Source organism: Tamandua tetradactyla, chromosome 7 (assembly GCF_023851605.1).
Source record: "Tamandua tetradactyla isolate mTamTet1 chromosome 7, mTamTet1.pri, whole genome shotgun sequence".
In the NCBI taxonomy this organism is placed as follows: Eukaryota; Metazoa; Chordata; class Mammalia; order Pilosa; family Myrmecophagidae; genus Tamandua; species Tamandua tetradactyla.
Genome location: NC_135333.1, coordinates 150,445,950 through 150,466,173, shown reverse-complemented (window position 1 = coordinate 150,466,173; position 20,224 = coordinate 150,445,950). Strand labels below are relative to the sequence as shown.

Here is a 20,224-nt window from a genome sequence, read left to right as displayed (position 1 = left end):
CAGGAGCTCCGTGGCGTTGATGCCATGCTGTTAACTTACAGTGGCGCTGCTTTTCTTCTTTACCACTGCTTCCCTCCCACGGACTCCACTGCTGCCCTCTGTGCCTCTCACTAGCCTTCAGGCAACGTCTGGGTGACCCACGAAGAAATGGAAAATCTCGCAGCTCCGGCCAAAACGGTTAGTCTCTATGGCTTTGTTGAACCTGAAGAAAACCTATCTTGTTGCTATTGGATGATAGAGCTGTTTTGTTTACTGTAGCTCCCAGTAGCATAGTGTGTTTATGTAGTTATATGCAGTAACTAACATTAGTCATTATAATTTTGTTTTACTGTACTGTTTTGACTTTTTAAAGGAAGCAGTGTTTGATTGTCATAAATAAAACGTATTTGTCTATTTTGCAGCATTGGCAATTTTTAGTAACTAGGATCACTTGGTATTGGGCATATTCACCGATAATACATGTTATTAAGCACAGTTAATCTTGTAAAAGAAGAGTCTATCTGAATAGTCACTTCTAATACAGTCTAAATTTTGTGCCTGACCATCTCAGATCCAAGGCTTGACCAAAAAAATGATAAATTTTACGTTAATTTGATATTCCCCAAAACAGGAATAAAGAACTTGATTGTAATTGTCAGTTTTTCAAACTAAAATGAGACATAGTCATTTTTACATAAAGCAACAAAGTTGGGCATTTCATGCACTTTATCTTTTGCAACATTTAAAAAATTCCTTTCAGTTTTATGTTATGCCAATTATAGGAGCTTATGATGGATAAAAATGCCAGTGTCATGCAATAATTTCATTTTTGATTTAGTTGCATTTTGTTTGGTTTTGTTTGTTCTTTTGTCTTTCTGTTGTTTTTGTTTTTGATGGCTGTCATTGAACTCTGTATGATTACCACAAAGTACTGTTAGAGGAATACTATTGATTTTTGCATATTATAGATTTATATGTTTTCTCATATTATATATATGAGAAAAAGAATCAGTAATTGTATTATACCCCATTACATTGGGAGAATTACATGATTTGAAGAACAAATAAGTGATTTGGAATGACCAGAGCAAATATTCACAAAATTGTGAAAATCCCATATGAATATGTACTTAAGATGAAATTAATTAAAAACTATATAGTTTGTCTTAAACCACTAAATTGATTACTATGGAACTGAATAGGAAACTGTATTTTTAATCTCCATGTGTCATAAAAACTAACATTTCTGTAACAATTTTGCTTCTGCTAGAGAAATTTTACTGTATTAATTCAATATTAATTTATCTTTACCTGCTTTATTAACGATACCCTGCTGCTAACACAGAAAGACTCTGAGGAAGGAAGCTGGGCCCAGGTAGGAAATTCATATGCTTTATAGAAATTCATGTCATTTAGTAGGCTACGAGGATAAACAGTAAGAAACGATCATGTATCCAGATATTATAAGGCTTCACTTAGCTCGAGATTAGGGCATGTATGTATGTATACTTAAATACATATTATATTTAATAGTTTACATGTCTTTTTAAATAACCATATTGTACAAAGAAGATGATTGTCATTTCATGCATGACCTCTTTTGAAAGGGTAATTTCTTTTCTACCTCAGAAGAATAATCTGGAAATTAAATGTCTCTGAAATCCACCTGAACATATTTAATCAGGAATCATCCAACTTAGATCTGAGAAAGGAAAAAGAGCCTCATTTGGAATCTCAGATGTTTTAAGTTATAAAGGAAAGTGTGCAAGGATTGTAGTTGGAGGGACCTCTTTCACTAATGCAGGGTGCAAGTCAGAAGTAATTCCCATGTGCTGAGATGATAATATGAGACAAGCATCTGTGCTTTGAACAGATATACCACTGTAAGGGAGTTGTGCTTTTTTTTCATCATTTCCACATGTTGGATAGCTGAAAGAATAAATATATGTTACCAAAAGTAAATTTAAATATGCAGCGTTACTCAGAACTTTGACAATAAGAAAAAAGTATATGGTTATACCATGACCTGTTTTTAGCCATTCAATAAATTAGTTACATTAGATTTTTATTTTGGTAAGATTTTCACTGCTCTTAAAAATTTGTGGCCAAAAAAGGCAGAAGAACCTAGAATTGCACTGTAGATACTATCAAATTAATGAAGCATACAGATCCTGATAAAAATTGGCTTAGAGGTAAAGACTGATTTTGGTTTTCATTTCAGCTGAAAGTGTTTTTGGTAAGAACAGTTTATTTCACTATTTTAAATAGATTATCTTAGTTTTGATCATGCCTTGCTTCTTTAAAGATAGAATCTCTATATATTGATTGATTTCTAGAAAACACATTGATTTTTTTTCCCTATGATCTTTAGGAATTGCTAGTTGCATATTTTACTAGGGAACAACAATATGCATATAAAGCCTCAGAATTCTGTGTTTCTAACCTTATTCCTTTCTCTCCTTATTTGCTAAGGTTTCTATTTCCCATCAAGGTTTACATTACATGTAGCAATGGAATGGTGGCATTGAAGAGAGGAAAGTGGTAGAGTCTTAGCAGACAGATTAAAATAAATTAAAACAAAACAAAATAAAATAAACCTGTCTGTATTCGGAGAGTTTTAAAGTTCAGAATTTGTCTGATAACATTAAGAAATTTTTTTTTTTTTAACATGGACAGACACCGGGAATCGAACCCGGGTCCTCGGGCATGGCAGGCGAGCACTCTTACCTGCTGAGCCACCATGGCCCGCCCACAAATTTTGTTTTTTTATTGACAAAATAAATATTTGGGCAAAATGTATTTCATTTTGAGAATGCAAGTGGGTAAGCGGAGTCTTTTCATAACCAACTACCTTGATAAATCTACCCAGAGTTCCATTTTGTACCAAAGTAAATGAAATATTTATTGGCTAAATATCATTTCTGTGTCATAGTAATTAAATATCAGCTATAATAATAGGTAATGTCCTCTAATTGCCATCTTATTTTATTGGTTAAGAAACTTGACTGCTATAAAACAATTCTAGTGTCCGGTTTTTCTACAGACCCTGGCTTATGGAGATATGAATCATGAATGGATTGGAAACGAATGGCTTCCCAGTCTGGGGTTACCTCAGTACAGAAGTTACTTTATGGAATGCTTGGTAGATGCAAGAATGTTGGATCATCTAACAAAAAAAGATCTCCGTGTCCATTTAAAAATGGTGGATAGTTTCCATCGGTAAGATTTTTTCTGAAGAATAATTAAAGCGAAACAAGAATAATATATTTTTACTAAAACAAAACAGAGGGAAAAAAATATTTAGGCAAAAGAAAAAATGTGCTATTTAAAACATAAGCGTACATTTATTTGGCAAAATATTTCAGGAAGCAAATTTCAGGGACTATCTAATGTAGAGCTACGTGCATATTATGTGTTCAAAGTTTATGAAACAACTATGCATGCACAAAATTCTTCTCAGGGAGTATAAATCTTTTCATTTTTTTGCCCAAACTTTGGGAAGATTCATGTTTGTGATTTTTATCTGTATATGTGTTTGTTACTTATTAAGTACTTAATAAGTATGAAAGTTACTTATTAAGAACAAAATTGTCACTCAACTATGCAAAAATATGTGATAATAAACTATATAATTTAGGGCTACACTAGAAAAAAATTTGAAAAGGAATTCTTCTCTGATATAATCTCTTTATTTTCATATAAACCTGTTACTGTTTCTGCTTATTTATATATCAGTCTCCAGGAAAAAAAAAAATTTGAATGGGTTGTTAAACACACTGTGAGGACACAGATGAATAAAAAAAACAAACTCTTTTCTCAAATTGTTTGCCACCAAGTGGGTACAAAAAGATCATGTTATTATACCATGTTATAAATGTTACGTTTAACCTGGTATCCTCATAAGCTACATGAAAAATGTTGGTTGGATTATGATAGTGTCATAAATAATTGATTATGATAACTAATTAATAACAACCCAGGGGATTTTAAACTTAGAGGATCTATTTGGCTCTACCCTGTCTAATATTTAATTAGTGACTGAAAGGAAATTGGTATGATAATCAGATATGTTGATGACATAGAATTAGAATACAGAGATAATAACTGCAGCTCTTCATTCCAATCTAGGGAGATATTAAAAATTTCAATACAGCTGTTGACACAGTTGGATTAGTGTAGTAGTTTTAAATATAATTTGGTTTAAACAAAAACTATCAAAATAACTGATGAGGAATCCATAACTTAAAAGCAGTTCATGTGATAAAAGAGATAAGATTTATAGTTGACATAAAAAGTGCAGTTTTGATTAATGACTCAACCAGACATACTTAGATTATGTGTGTTGTCAGAGGCAGTAGAAGTACTAACTTATGATCACAATGAGATTTTTTTTCCCCTTATGGGCATTAAATTGCAAGAGAGCTATTGATGAGTGGCAAAGGTCCGTTTTTTTTTTGCCACTTTTCAATGGCAAAAAGAGAAGAAGAAATCAAAGGTATTTAGCTTTGGAATAGCGGAAATTTTTAGACAAGTTTTAACATGTTTTAAGACCATTATATGTCATATGAGAATTATATTTTCTCTGTTAAACATGTGCTTTCCTAATTCAAATAGACATAGACACAAGGGTGAGTGATCACAGTTCAACAGGAAAAACAGCTTTGCACCAGTCTCAATTGCTCTATGATTGCACACTGTGAGGAGGGAGTTTCCCTGTCACTGAATATTTAAGCCTGGGACTCTCAAATTTTGTGTGGTTGCTTTAGACTTTTGAACATTAAAAGTTTTGATAGCGAACTTGCATCCAGCTTTCCAATTCTTTACTTGATTGCCTTTTAGCACTTCTTTATTATTTGAATAAAAACTATCATTACAACAATCAAATTTTCTTTAAAAAAATAAATCCCTCAAATGGCTGGGTTCTTGTTTTGCTCTGGGCAAAACACAGGCTTTGTCTTGGTGTTGCTTAGCTTTGATTTACAGCAGCAGTACCCGGCTGTATTCTGCATCCCTTTGACTCTACAGTCCAGTTTTCCATATGACTGAGTCATAAAAATATATCACTTCATTATAGAAATTTTTTATAATCAAATAATAAAAACTTGAATGAATTAACCAAGAATCATTGTTTCAACTTCAACTTGCTTAATATTTATGAGGATATTATCAATATTATCTAATCTAACATCCAACCCAATGATGGATGATGTATAGAAGGTAATATATCTTTCTCTCATGTCATATGTCTTTTCTCTGGAAATTTTAGCCTATGCTTTTGAGTCTCAGATGCTGTGTGTGTTATAATATTCATTAACTAATCTAACATCTCAATCATCTTTTCCCTTTTGTCCTCGATTCTAAAATAAATGAACTCAATAATGTCCTTATTAAAATAAAGGTTTGGAAATGCACCCAACACTTAGATGTATCCTTGTATTTCTAATTTTATGTCTAGTCCTACATATGAAATCAGTGATAATGTATTCTGTTCTTGAAATCTAGGGAATTTTTTTCCTGGCACCTTCCACATCTCTAATATAATATCACCAAGTTTCTTCATTTCTTTTCTCAACATCTCTAGTTTCACCTGCATTCTCTTTTAAAGTCTTTACTAGACTCTTATTTTGGCAAAATCTACACCTTCATTGGTTTCCCTGCCTCCTAAGACCAACTTTTCCCTATCTTCTACTTTGCTACCAGATTATTCTTTCTTAAATCAAAATATATTATTGCCATTTCTTTTTCCAATCAGAATTGCCCAATAATTCCCCATCACTTGGATGTATTCTAAGGCTTTCCATAATATAGCCCCTTTCTCATGTGTTATAGTAGTTCTGACTTATCAGCATGGATTTTCAACACGTTCACCACACATTCAAAATTTTACCTGCAGTCCTATGTTCATGATATCCTGTTTTCCTTAATAATCCTTTTCTCTGCTACCTGATGCTCTAAGGATCAGTCAATTCTAATTCTCTGCTCTTCCAGAATGCCCTTCTGCATAGACCCGAGTTATTCATTTCAACCTATTTCTGTATAATCTAGAGATGTTGATTATTACTTAACTGACTCATGCTTTTATGTGCTATTGTCTCCAAAATAGGGACTCTGTACGTTCTTCCAAAATGATTAAAATATTGAGAGTTTGAAAATAATTTAGAACAGCATGATGAACGGCAAAGATTTACAGACGAACCACATGTCCCATGTTATTTTCAAGACAATTTTCTTATTCAGAAAATATTTCTTCTGCTCTTTAGAATCAAAATGAAATGTGTGCTTAGAATAATTATAATTGTGTTGGCCTCTGATCCTAATCGATTTGTTACAAATGTAATTTATTTACCTGTTGTCCCAAGAAATAGTACATAGTGTTAACTATGCTTAGCCAAAGAACATTCCTAAACTACAAAGTAAATTCATTGTGTTTTCCTCTTAAAAAAACAGAACAAGTTTACAATATGGAATTATGTGCTTAAAGAGGTTGAATTATGACAGAAAAGAGCTAGAAAGAAGACGGGAAGCAAGTCAACATGAAATAAAGGGTAATATATCTTTCTCTCATGCCAAATGTCTTTTCTCTGGAAATGTTAGCCTTTACTTTTATGAATCTAAGATACTGTGTGTGTTACAATATTCATTAATTAATATATGACTTGGGCTAGAATAGCATCATCATTATTTCCTTATCATTAGTTTTTTTCATTAAAATACAGGGAAGGGAATCTTAACATCCTAAGGTAGATATTCCATTTGGTATACATTCCTAATTTTTTTTTATTGAGATTTATCCTCTGAACCTATTAGTTATACATTTTGTTTGCACTAGAGATGTCTCTGTGTAGATACTTTGCCAAAGTTTAAATGGAACATTTTCACTGGGACTCAGAGCAACAGATCTTTTTAATTGTTTTATGGAAGCCCAATCTTTGGTTTATATCATCTGAATTTTACTTCAATGCTCAGAAAAACTGAGTTTGTAATGTAGTTGTACAATTTAGAATGTATAGCCAGAAATCATATAAGGATTTCCCAACTCCATGAACTTGACTAATTCATTAATAACTTAGCTGGGAATGGAAGCACTGCTAATTGCTGTAACTGGATGTGTACAAAACTGATTTGAATGATGAGAATAGTCACACACCCATATTACAGGTTTATTATAAAATAACTATTTAATAATTTACCCTCTAAATGTTGAGAAGTACCTTAATATATGAGAGTAAAAGTAATTTATCAAAGAATATGTTAGATCTTTTATTTGATAGATACCTCTAACCATATTTTTATTACTATTGCTGTTGTTGAGTAAAAAATAAATTATTGAGTATCTTCAGACATTTTTGGTAAAAGTTATTAGTCTAATTATGTTTTTAAAAAAGCGAAACATAACTGTATTTTCATTGTATATATTGGATGAAAATATATAAGCAAGATGAAAAATAAACTGCTCATTTGCTGTATTTGTTTTTGATTACCTAGGAGTTGACATGCAGAATAATTTCATCAAAGTCACTACATTTTTGTGCATTAATAGTTCAAAGTTAGGCATGAGTCTCTTGTTTTTTTTTCCTACTTCACTTCCTTTTGGGCTTACTTGAGATATTGAAAAGATACTTTGATTATCAGTCTCCCCCAATATTAAGGTTTAACCTTGTTTTATCCTTTATTTGAACTTGTCCATGACTCCTGTAATTTTAATTGTGACAAACAACGTCAGTGATTACTGTTATATATGACAGTTCATGGCCAATAACATTAGTTTAGTAGGTTGGGCTTATATGCATATAAAACTGATTGGTTAGAAATATTTTTCTATATGTAGTTCATTGGAGAGTAGACAGACACATGGTGGCCTTCTTGTAGCACTTCATTTGATTCATTACTTAGGAACAAGAAAGTGTTTTTCCATTATCAAAATTGAGCTATTTAATTTCACTTTATTTGGGGGCCTCAGGAAATTGCAGGTTGCTTTCAGCACACTGGTGTTCAGTAGAATTGAAATTAAGAACTAATGGGCCAAGGATAGACCCCGGAAGCAGGCCTGTGCTTGACCTAACAAAAGGTGTTTTAGCACACAAAAAGCTTTTACCCGTGGGATACCATTCTCAATTTTTCTTTTTTGAAGTGACTTTTTTACCAATTAGATTTTATTATGCCTGGTCTTACCCCATGCTTCATAGACATTTAGATCAAAAAGAAAAGAATTACCCATTTGATCCTACACCAAATGCTGTATTAGTATTTGGCAATTGCTGGTTTGAGTGTGGCTTGAGAAAAATCTGCCATGATTTCACTTCAATTATACACAAATAGTTCCATATAATAAATAGATCCGTTTATGATTGAGATCACAAATAACTCCTGTTTCTTGTAACGTATCTGTTGACAAAGGAATAACTCTCAAGTGTGACCAAGTTTCGGTTACTATCTGAAGTGTTAATTAACCTTGGCCTTAACAAAGAGCTTTCTGACATGAGAACATGTGAGTATCAAGAATGTACTAACATTTAATTTGTTGCTAGGAAACAGTCAGCACTTCTATCTAGTCATTTATTGTTTAGGTCAAGAGGACCGCTACAAGGCTTTAAAGTCAGGGCATAAATTTTGTTTGAAAATGGATTTACAAAAAGAAAAAAAAATGGGTATATTTGTGCTGTTCTCATGAAGAAAAAATTGGAATAAGCGATTCCTTTACCTTGGCCACATAAATAGGCTGTTTTATATATTAGATCACTCAACAAACAGATCTGCCAATGGAATTTAAAGTGATATAAATTTATAGAAACATGATGATTAAATGACATGTCTTAGACTATCAGAATATGAACATGGCTCCAGAAAAGCTGGATAATTTTCGTTGCTGTTTGAGAAGAGTATTAGCCCATTTAAAAAATTGCAGTTAGTAAAAGTGGAGAATGGTTGTTGTCAGCTATACATGCGTGTTCAGCTTTTGAAGTGGAAGTGTGGGGGAAATCAATAATAAGGACTAATCAGTTGCTGCAACAGCATTTTATTAGTACAATAAAAAAGTGTTAAAATAACTTTCATCCCATTTTCTGAGGTCTCACACCTCTATGGAATGAACAAAAGAATATTCAGAAGAAAATGTACACTTAAGAGCTGAACCAGGGACCCCCTTGACCATATATAATATAAAATTTACCTTACATAGTAAAGATAGTTAAAGAAGCCCTTACTTTGCTGAATATTACAGGGAAAAGAAAGAGCCAAACTCTGAGGGGGATAAGGACCCTCTGACTACCTGCAAAGATTGATCTGCTGTTAATGGAGCAGGGAATAGTAAGAAGACTGTGGGAAATGGGCATTTTGAATGATTTCCTCACATGTTCCTCATTAATTAACCTCCCCCAAACTACTTAGTCCTTTCATCTTGAAATGAGATTTTTCAGGCCATAACAAAAAAGCTAAGAGGAGAGATGTGAGACAGATATACATATAGCTTCTAGATTCATCTGCCAGCACTGTGTCTTGGCAGAAACAAAAATACATGAAACTTTAATCTGGGAAAGTTCCACTGCTGAACCTAATGGACTAACTTGAATCAGACCACATCTGACCAAAACCAAATAGAAACTCTAGATAAATATCTGTTTGAAGGAAATAAAAGCAGCTAAGACAGCAAGGACTAGAGAGCCATGATCCTGGAAAGGAGAGAAATGCGTTGAGTCACTACTGCTTTTCCCTGTCTCAGAGAGCAGGGGGTGGAAAATAGGAATTTAGAGTTGCTAAAGCAGCCAGACCTTGAGGAACCAAATAACTGGGAAAAAGGAAAACAGAAGTAAGCCTGACATTTTAAACTTTCATCTTGGATATTTGTAGACTCTTAAGGAACATGTAATTATAAGCTAGAAATTGAAAAGAAAGCATAAGCCAAAAGGGTAAGAAAACTAAGCAGAGGTTTTGGCAATCTTAAATGATAAAAAGACAAAAATCAGAATTCAGAACCACCAAAGATGCTTTCATTTGGGATCTCTGATGCAGCACCTCAGGAATGAAGGCAGAATAAAAGAGTACAGGCTTTATAAAGATTAGACAACAGCCCAGGCTTATCTCAATTCCTGATTGGATTAACTTGGTCTGCCCTTCTTTTAGCTGTCTGACAAAATAAAAGTAAATCCTTTGAAGAAGAAGCTAACATCATCCAAGGCCTCCACAATTTTTCACCCATAAAGTCTGGAATTAATTAAAATTATAAGATGTTAGATGGGGAGACATAAGAGGGAAACCAAGAGGAGGAATCCAGGAAAAAGAAATAATCCACAGGTGATCGTGATGCAGCTTTCTTCAAACATGGACTTTAAGACAATTGTGATTATGCTATTCAGAAAATAAGTGACAAAATGGAAAATTAGAATGTGTAGCTGGAATCTGTTTATTAAGAAAATGAACAACTACTGATTTGGAGAAGTAGAAAGTATAAAAACTGAAAGTAAGACTCAATAGATAATTGTCAGTAGAAGAGAAGTTTGGTGAAATAAAAGATCACCTGAAAATATCTGGACTGAAAGATGGAATGAAATAAACAGATCAGTACAAATTTACTGAGCATAGTGAAGAGTTTAGTATATGTGTAACTGGAATCATAGAAAGAGAGGTAAGAGATAAGCAATATTTGAAAATATACTGGTGAAAAATCTTTAAAACAGATTTCTTGTTGAAGGAAAACAACAAGCCAGAGATTCAAGAAACTTTATGAACCACAAGCAAGATTAAAGAAGGAAATACATCTAAGTACACTGCTAGTAAAACTGCTAAATACCATAAACAAACAAACAAAAAAATTCTGTTAAAGTAAAAAAGGTACATTACCCTCAAAGCAGCAATAATAGTATATCTGATTTTTCTACCAAAACAATGCTAAAAGAAAATGAAAATATATCCTTCAAGTGTTGAATGAAACTAATGGTTTGCCTAGAAGTCTATAGTTCTGAATATATCCATCAATATTGGCAGCAAAATTAATATATTTTCAGCAAAACAAAATCTGAGATAATGCATCACCAGAAAATCCAAAAATAAAAGAAATATTGAAGCAAATTATTTAGGCAGAAAGAAAATGGTCATAAAGAGGAGAAGAAAAGCAGAAAGGATGAAAGAAAGGGAATTGAAGGAATTTGTGGGTAAATTTAATAATGATAATAAAAACAATAATATAAAGTATGCTGGGGTTTGAATTTTACATATAATTAAAATCCATAACAACTATAACACAAAAGAAAGGAATGGAGTAAATGAACTTAAACTATTTGAAAGTCTTTGCATTATCTAGGAAATGACGAAAAGTAACAATTTGTAGTATGCCATAGTAAGTCATGGATGCATGCAGTAAGCTTTAAGTGTAGCTACAAAAAGAATATAAAGTGTATAAAAAACAAGTTATCCTCAAAGTTAAACACTTTTATGCATCAAAGAACTTCATCAAGAAAGTAGAAAGACAGCCTACACAATGGGAGACAATATTTGGAAATGACATATCAGATAAAGGTCTAGTATCCAGAATTTATAAAGAGATTGTTCAACTCAACAACAAAAAGACAGCCAACCCAATTACAAAATGGGAAAAAGACTTGAACAGACACCTCTCAGAAGAGGAAACACAAATGGCCAAAAGGCACATGAAGAGATGCTCAATGTCCCTGGCCATTAGAGAAATGCAAATCAAAACCACAATGAGATATCATCTCACACCCACCAGAATGGCCATTATCAACAAAACAGAAAATGACAGGTGCTGGAGAGGATGCGGAGAAAGAGGCACACTTATCCACTGTTGGTGGGAATGTCAAATGGTGCAACCACTGTGGAAGGCAGTTTGGCGGTTCCTCAAAAAACTGAGTATAGAATTGCCATACGACTCAGCAATACCATTGCTGGGAATATACTCAAAGGACTTAAGGGCAAAGACGCAAACGGACATTTGCACACCAATGTTTATAGCAGCATTATTTACAATTGCAAAGAGATGGAAACAGCCAAAATATATATCAACAGACGAGTGGCTAAACAAACTGTGGTATATACATACGATGGAATATTATGCAGCTTTAAGACAGGATAAACTTATGAAGCATATAATAACATGGATGGACCTAGAGAACATTATGCTGAGTGAGACTAGCCAAAAACTAAAGGACAAATACTGTATGGTCCCACTGATGTGAACCGACATTAGAGAATAAACTTGGAATATGTCATTGGTAACAGAGACCATCAGGAGTTAGAAATAGGGTAAGATAATGGGTAATTGGAGCTGAAGGGATACAGACTGTGCAACAGGACTGGACACAAAAACTCAGAAATGGACAGCACAATACTACCTAACTGTAATGTAATTATGTTAAAACACTGAATGAAGCTGCATCTGAGCTATAGTTTTTTTGTTTATTTGTTTGTTTTTTCTGTTTTTTATATATATTTTTTGTATTTTGTATTTTTATTTCTTCTCTCTATTATCATTCTATTTCTTTTTCTGTTGTCTTGCTATTTCTTTTTCTAAATTGATGCAAATGTACTAAGAAATGATGATCATACATCTATGTGATGATATTAAGAATTACTGATTGCATATGTAGAATGGAATGATTTCTAAATGTTGTGTTAGTTAATTTTTTTTAATTAATAAGAAAAAAAAAAACAAGTTATTAGAGGGAGAGAATGAAACAATAATAACACAATTTATCCACAAGAAGACAAGAAGGGTGGAAAGATGGCAGAGTAGGGAACTCCAGGACACAGACCTTTCCCTCCCCTCAAAAAAGAACAACTTAAATAGGCAGAAACAGCCTGAGACAACTATTTTGAAGCTCTGGAGGACAGAAGAACTCTGTACAACATCCTGGGAAGAGCTGGAAGAAGAAGCTGATAAATTAGGGTAAAGAATAGTGAATTGCTTTCTCTGCAAGGTGCTACTGGTGCCCATCTCCCATGTTTGTGTTAGGTCACCATAGGGTCCAGTCCCTAGCTAAATTGCTAGTGAAAGAAAGGGACATAAAAGACCTTTCCCGGAAGAACAGAAGTGGGCATGGCTGATAACTGATTATAGCTTTTAGTTTGCAAATTCAGACTGTTGTGGACCTGGTTCTGAGAGCAGCTATTATTTCAGTCCACTCAAGAAAAACTGGAGCCATTGTTTCAACTCCTTGGAGACAGGGCCAGTGGTGGTGGAGGCATAAATACCATACATTTCCCCCAGGGTTGTGCAGACCAGTTAATTGAGAGGCTGCACTTTCTGGGCAAGCCAGGGAAGCTCAGCTTTGGGAAGCCATCAGACAAACTCTTGGAACCCTTCTTAATCCCCTCTCCAGGGCATGTGGAGGTAGTTGGCAACTCCTCTTAGTCTTTGACCCTGTTTTGGCTAGAAAAGACTGACTAGGGAAGATCCTCCTTGGTGTTCCCCTACTCCCAGAATTTGCCCTCCAGGCAAAAGCAGTTTAAGACAACAGAAGAAGTATATAAAACTTTAGAAGCAAACAGTCTGGTACAAAGGCCAGCCAGCTTCAATCACCTGAGAGAGGGAATTTTGACTCAGGAAATAGAAGGGAAAGCCAAACTCTTATAGACAGAGGGACTTCCAAACAATTAACAAGGAAAAGCCCAGGACATGGCAGAGGCCCAGAAAGACAGGGAAAGCCTGCATACAGCATTCTCCTTGGACAGACCTTCCTAGTAGGAGGGCTGCAACTCAATGAAATCTTTCTCTTATCACCAGCTGGTAATAAAACCAAAGGAAGAGACATCTCAGGGAGTAAATTCCAGAGTTAATATTTCAAAATACTAAAATGTACAGTGTACAACAAAACAGTATAAGACAAAGAGGAAAACACCAATGAAGAAAATGAAAATGTAAGCCTATCAAACAAAGTGATTAAAAAAATGATCCTAAAAATGTTCAAGGAGATGAAGGGAAATACAAAGAAAGAACTAAACGTTATCAGTAAAACAGCGAATGAACAATATGAGGAAAACAATAAATAAACAATATGACAGTCTTAGTAAAAAGATAGAAATTTTAAAAGGAAACCAAATAGAACTACTGGCATTTAAGACCACAGTAGCTGCAATGAAAAATGCCCAGTAGGGATTCAAGAGCAGATTGGATCTCACAGAAGAAAGAATCTGCGAACTTGAAGACAAAACACTTGAAATGAATCAAGCTAAGGAAGAGAAGGAAAAATAACTGTTAAAACTAAAAACAGTTGAAAAAACAATCTGGGAAAGCATTAAGCACACAAATATATCCATTATGAGAGTACCAAAAGGAGAAGAAAGAGAAAAAGGAGCAAAAGGAATGTTCAAGGAAATAACAGAGAGAATTTCCCAAACTTAGCAAAAATGAGATTATGCACATCCAAGAAGCCCAGAGAAATAAAAATAAATCCCATCATATATTGATCATAAAGAACAAAGATAGAGTTCTGAACGCTGCAAGAGAAGATCACCTTGCTATGTACAAGAGAGTCCCAACTAGATTCAGTGTCAATTTCTCATTAGAAATAATGAAGGCAATATGCCAGTGGGTTGAAATACTTAAGGTGCTGAAAGAAAACAACTGCCAGCCAAGAATTGTTTATCCAGCAAGATTTTCTTTCAAAAATGAGGGAGAGATTAAAACATTCCCAAAAAAGCAAAAGCTGAGGGAGTTCATTACCAGTAGCCCAGCCCTACATTCCATACAGTCTGAATGGAATTCTTTAGACTGAAAGGAAGGGACACTAGTCAGTGATTCAAAGCAGCATAAAAAAACAAAGGGCTACAGAAAGATAACCATTTGGGTAATTATAATAGCCAGTATTATTGTAGTGTATTGCACTTCTTACTTTCTGCAGGTGCTAAAATCAAATGTGTAGAAAGTGATGATAAATCTGTTTTTTGACATACAATATACAAAGATATAAATGATAACAAGTATAAAAAAGATGGTAGGGGGACAGAGGGGTGTAAGAAAAGTATATGTACATTCTGTTGAAGTTAAGTTTGCATCAAACCAAATATGATTGGTATATATATTTCACATGTTACATTAAACCCCATGTTAACCACAAGGAAGAGATGAAAAATATATGCATATAGAAGGCACTCAATGTAGTACTACACAAAAACTTAAATATAAAAGTAGGCATTAGAGGAAATCAAGGACAAAAGATATAAACTTATAAAGAGTAAATAGTAAAAGGGCATAAGAAAGTCCTGTATTATAAGTAGTGACTTTAAATGTAAATGGATTAAACTCTCCAGGCAAAAGGCAGAGATTAGCAGAACACATTAAAAGGCATGACCAATTATGTGCTGCTGTAAGAGACTCACCATAAACTCAAAGATACAAGTAGGTTGAGGGTGAAAGGATGGAAGAAATATGTATATACCATGCAATTAATAAACAAAAGAGAACTGGGATAGTCATGGTAATATCAGATAAAATAGAAAAGAAAAATTATTACAAAAGACAAAGATGGTCATAAAATACTGATAAAGTAGACCATTCAACAGGAAGATGTATCAATTATAAATACATATGCATCTAACAGCAGAGCCTAAAATTAATGAAACAAATGTTGACAGATTTGAAGGGAGAAATTGATGGTTCTACATTAATAGTGGGAGATTTTAACACACTGTTTTCAATAATGGATAGAACATCTAAAGGAAATACAAGCCTTTAATGATACTAATAAACTAGATCTAACACACATGTATAGAATACTTCACTCAACAAAAACAGAATACACATTCTTGAGTGCACATGGATTATTCTCCAGGATAGAACATATGTTGGGTCACAAAAGAAATTTCAACAAATTAAAAAATATAGATATCATACAATGTATATTCTGTGACCACAATGGAATGAAGCTAGAAATCAGTAACAGAGGGATAAAAGGTAAATTCACAAATATATGGAACATAAAAAACATTTTCTTTAAAAGGCAATGGGTTAAAGAGGAAATCAGGAGCAAAATGAGGAAATACCTTGAGGTGAATAAAAATGAAAATAAAATACCAAAAATTATAGGATGCAGTGAAGTCAGTACTGAAAGGTAAATTTATAGTTTTAAATGCTTATATTTAAAAAAGAAGAAAGGCTTCAAATCAGAGACCCAACCTCAAAACTGAAAGAACTAGAAAAAGTAGAGGAAACTAAATCCAAAGCAAGCAGAAAGAAGGGAATAGCAAAGATTAGAGTGGTGATAAATGAAAGAAAATAAAAAACAAAAGAAGAAAACTTACAACAAACTCAAAATTTGGTTCTTTGAAAGGATCAATACTTCTAGCTAGACTGAAGACAGAGAGAGAGAGAGAAAGAGAGAGAGGGAATATCAAACAACAAAAATCAGAAATGAAAAAGGAACGTTTTTACCAACCTCACTGAAATAAAGAACTGTAAGAAGAAAATATTAACTGTATGCCAATAAATTAGATAACCTAGATGAAATGAACAAATTTTTAGAAACACACAATCGACCTTGACTCAAGAAGAAATAAAAGAGCTCAGAAAAAGAAACAAAAACCAAAGCAATTACCAGTAAAGAGATTGAATCAGTAATCAAAAACTTCCCAACAAAGAAAGCCACCAAGTGGTTTACCAAACATTCCATGAAGACTTAACCCCAATTCTGTTTAGACTCTTCCAAAAATTAAAATGGAAAATTCCCAACCTCATTCTACAAGGCTAGCAAAACCTTCATACCAAAAGTCAGATAAAAAAATAATAATAACAAGAAAAAATATCTATAGACCACTATCTCTTATGAATAGAGATGCAAAATTCCTCAGTAAAATACTAGCAAACTGAATCCAGGAGCATTTGAAAGAATTATATATCATAAACCAGAGTTTATTTCTGGTGTGCAAGGTTGGTTCAACATAAGAAAACCAATTAATGTAAAACATCATATTAACACAATGAAGAAAAAAAACCATATCATCTCAATTATGCAGAAAAGGTATTTGAAAAAATCCAGCACCCCTTTATGATAAAATCACTTAGAGCACTAGGAACAGAAGGAAAATTTCTCAACATGATAATGGGCATCTAGAAGAAGCCCACAGCTAGCATCCTGCTTTTGCTGGTTTGAAAGGATGTATGGACCCTAGAAAAGCCATGTTTTGATCAAAATCCCATTTCGTAAAGGCAGAATAATCCCTATTCAATACTGCATGTTTGAATCTGTGATTAGATCATCTCCCTGGAGATGTAACCCAATCAAGAGTGGTTGTTAAACTGGATTAGGTGACAGCATATCTCCACCCATTTGAGTGGGTCTTGATAAGTTTCTGGAGTCCTATAAAAGAGGAAACATTTTGGAGAATGAAGGAGATTCAGAGAGAGCAGAGCAGAATTACATAGCCACGAGAAGCAGAGTCCACCAGCCAGCGACCTTTGGAAATGAAGAAGGAAAATGCCTCCCAGGGAGCTTCATGAAACAGGGAGCCAAGAGAAGAAGCTAGCAAATGATGCTGTGTTCTCCACGTGCCCTTCCAGATGAGAGAGAAACCGTGAACTTCATTGGCCTTCTTGAACCAAGGTATCTTTCCCTGGGTGCCTTAGATTGGACATTTCTATAGACTTGTTTTAATTGGGACAGTTTCTTGGCCTTAGAATTGTAAACTAGCAACTTATTAAATTCTTCTCTTTAAAAGTCATTCTGTTTCTGGTATATTGCATTCCAGCAGGTAGCAAACTAGAACACTACTGAATGGTGAAAGACTGAAAGCTTTCCCTCTAAGATCAGCTACAAGACAAAGATGCTCACTCATGAATGTTACTCAACATTGTACTGGAAGTTTGCCAGAGCAATGAAGAAAGAAAAAAGAAATAAAAGACATCCAAATTAGAATGAAAGAAGTAAAACTTTCCCTAAACAGAGAAAATCCTGAAAAATACACAACAAGCTCCTACATCTAATACATGACTTCAACAGAGTGGTGGGATACAAAATAAATACCCCCAAATCAGTAGTGTTTCTAAATACAAGCAATGAACAACTGGAAGAAGAAATCAAGAAAAAAATGTGATTCTAAAAGAATCAAGTTATCTAGGAATAAATCTAACCAAGGATGTAAAGGATTTGAACACAGAAAACCATGAAACATTGCTAAAAGAAATCAAAGAAGTCCTCAATAAATGGAAAACCATTCCGTGTTCATGGCTTGGAAGATGAAATATTGTTAATATGTTAATACTACCAAAAGTAAATTATAGATTCAATGCAATCTCAATAAAAATTCCAACAACCTTTTGTTCTGGTTTGAAAGCTCCCAAAATGCAAATACCAGAAAAGGAATGCCTTTTAAAAAGGGGAATTTATTAAGTTGCATGTTTACATATTCTAAGGCTGTGGAAATGTCCAGGTTAAAGGAAGGCTATAGAAATTCCAGTCTAAGCATCCAGAGAAAGATACCTTGGTTCAAGAAGTTCAATGACATTCACGGTTTCTCTTTCAATTGGAAAGGCACATGGCTAACATGGTGACATCTGCTAGCTATCTCTCCAGACTTCTTGTTTCATGAAATTCCCTTGGCAGCATTTTCCTTCTTCATCTCCAATGCTCTCTGGCTATATGAACACTAAAGCTTTTTCCAAAATGGTTCTCTCTTAAGGACTCCAGTAATCAACCCTACCTTGAATGGGTGGAGACACATCTTCATGGAAACAATCTAATAAAAAATTACAACCCACAATTGGGTGGGTCACATCTGCATGGAAACAATCAGAAAGCTCCCACCCAGCAATATGGAACAAGGATTAAAGAACTTGGCTTTTCTGGGATACACAACAGAGGCAAGTTCCACCCTTTAGACCCCCAAAAGATGTGTTGTTTCCAAATGCAAAAAACGTTCATTCCATAACAATATCAGAAAGCCTTAAACCATTTCAGTAACACTATAAATACAATGCAAAGTCAGAAACAGAAAAAAATCTCATCAAAGTCATCTACAGGCACAGTCTGTCCTAAGGCCAAATTCTCCTCTGGCACTAGACCTGTAAAACTCAGAACAAGTTATTTGCTGCCAACATACAAGGAGGGACAGCCATAGGATACATATTCCCATTTCCATAGGAATAAACTGGAAGAACACAGGGGTCACTGGACCCAATCAGTTTCAAAAACCTGGAGGGCAAATTCCATTATATTTCAAAGTCTAAGAGTCATTTATCTTAATGCCTTTAGAAAGAAACAGTCCCACTCTTTCCAAGGGCATATGCAGCATCCTACTTCTCTCTGAATTGAATCTTGGGGGACATTGGGAAGACCACCTTTTCCTCCGCTCCACTGTCCTCAAGCATCAGGGTTGCACCCAGGCTCTCTGCCATCTCCAGGGCACATCCTCAACCCCTCCATGTGGTGGCAGGCAGACTCTCCTCAATCCTCAAGGAATGTGTCCACCCTCTGTAAGGCCTGAGGTGGCACAACTCTTCTACTGCAAGGAGTTGGAAGGCCCACTCTCTGCCTTTAAGGTAAACTTACCCTCTCCAAGTACTAGGGTGGGTCTGCTCTACTGAGGTTTCTTGACTTCAGAACTTAACTTCCATAGTTCTGCCTCTGAAGTAATTTTTACTTCAGTTTGTTCCTTTTCTTTCCCTTTTAGTCCAAACTGGCAGTGGTTCCATTTAAACAGATCCCACAACACTCTCGTTGGCCTTGTATGTAGCAGGTAAGTATCATGTCCATCAGATAAAAGGGATATTCACAAATCCTTCCTGGATAATTCCATCTCCAATCCTGGCTTTTTCTGAAATGGCTGATAGTTTCCAAATTTGGCTAAATCTTCAAGTTGAGTCACTATTCTCTGGGGTCTCCCATCCTGAGAAGGAATTTAGTTTATTATTCCCTCTATGATATTTTCCAGAATATCAATTTCTGGTTTCTTTGTACTCAAGACTTCAGTTCTCAATTTATCTGTTTTCACTCACATTTTATTATAAGCTCCAAGGAGTAGCCAGACAGCATTTTCTACACTTAGGTTGGAAATTTCTTCTGCTAAATATCCAAGTTCATCACTCTGAAATTCTGTTTTCTATCTAGAAAGAATATCTTCCTTCCAGTTTGGAACAACACATTCCTTATTTCTGTGTAGAGCCTCTTCAGGGGTATCTTTAGAGTCCACATTTCTACAGTCTCTTCAAAGCATTCTAGACCTTCTCTCTCAAGCTTCTCACAAATCCACCAGAATTTTCCCCTTATCCATTTAAAAAGCTGTTCCAACATTTTGTTATCTG

The 20,224-nt window shown here is 34.4% G+C and overlaps 1 protein-coding gene across 1 annotated transcript in view; it reads left to right on the top strand.

Annotated features, from left to right (window-relative positions):
* Positions 1 to 20,224, top strand: part of PPFIA2 (PPFI scaffold protein A2) — a 497,371-nt gene that overhangs the window by 464,767 nt on the left and 12,380 nt on the right. The window contains 4 exon segments of the mRNA XM_077111527.1: positions 115 to 177; positions 1,325 to 1,354; positions 3,005 to 3,198; positions 6,427 to 6,524. Of these exon segments, the coding sequence (XP_076967642.1) occupies positions 115 to 177; positions 1,325 to 1,354; positions 3,005 to 3,198; positions 6,427 to 6,524 (385 nt within the window).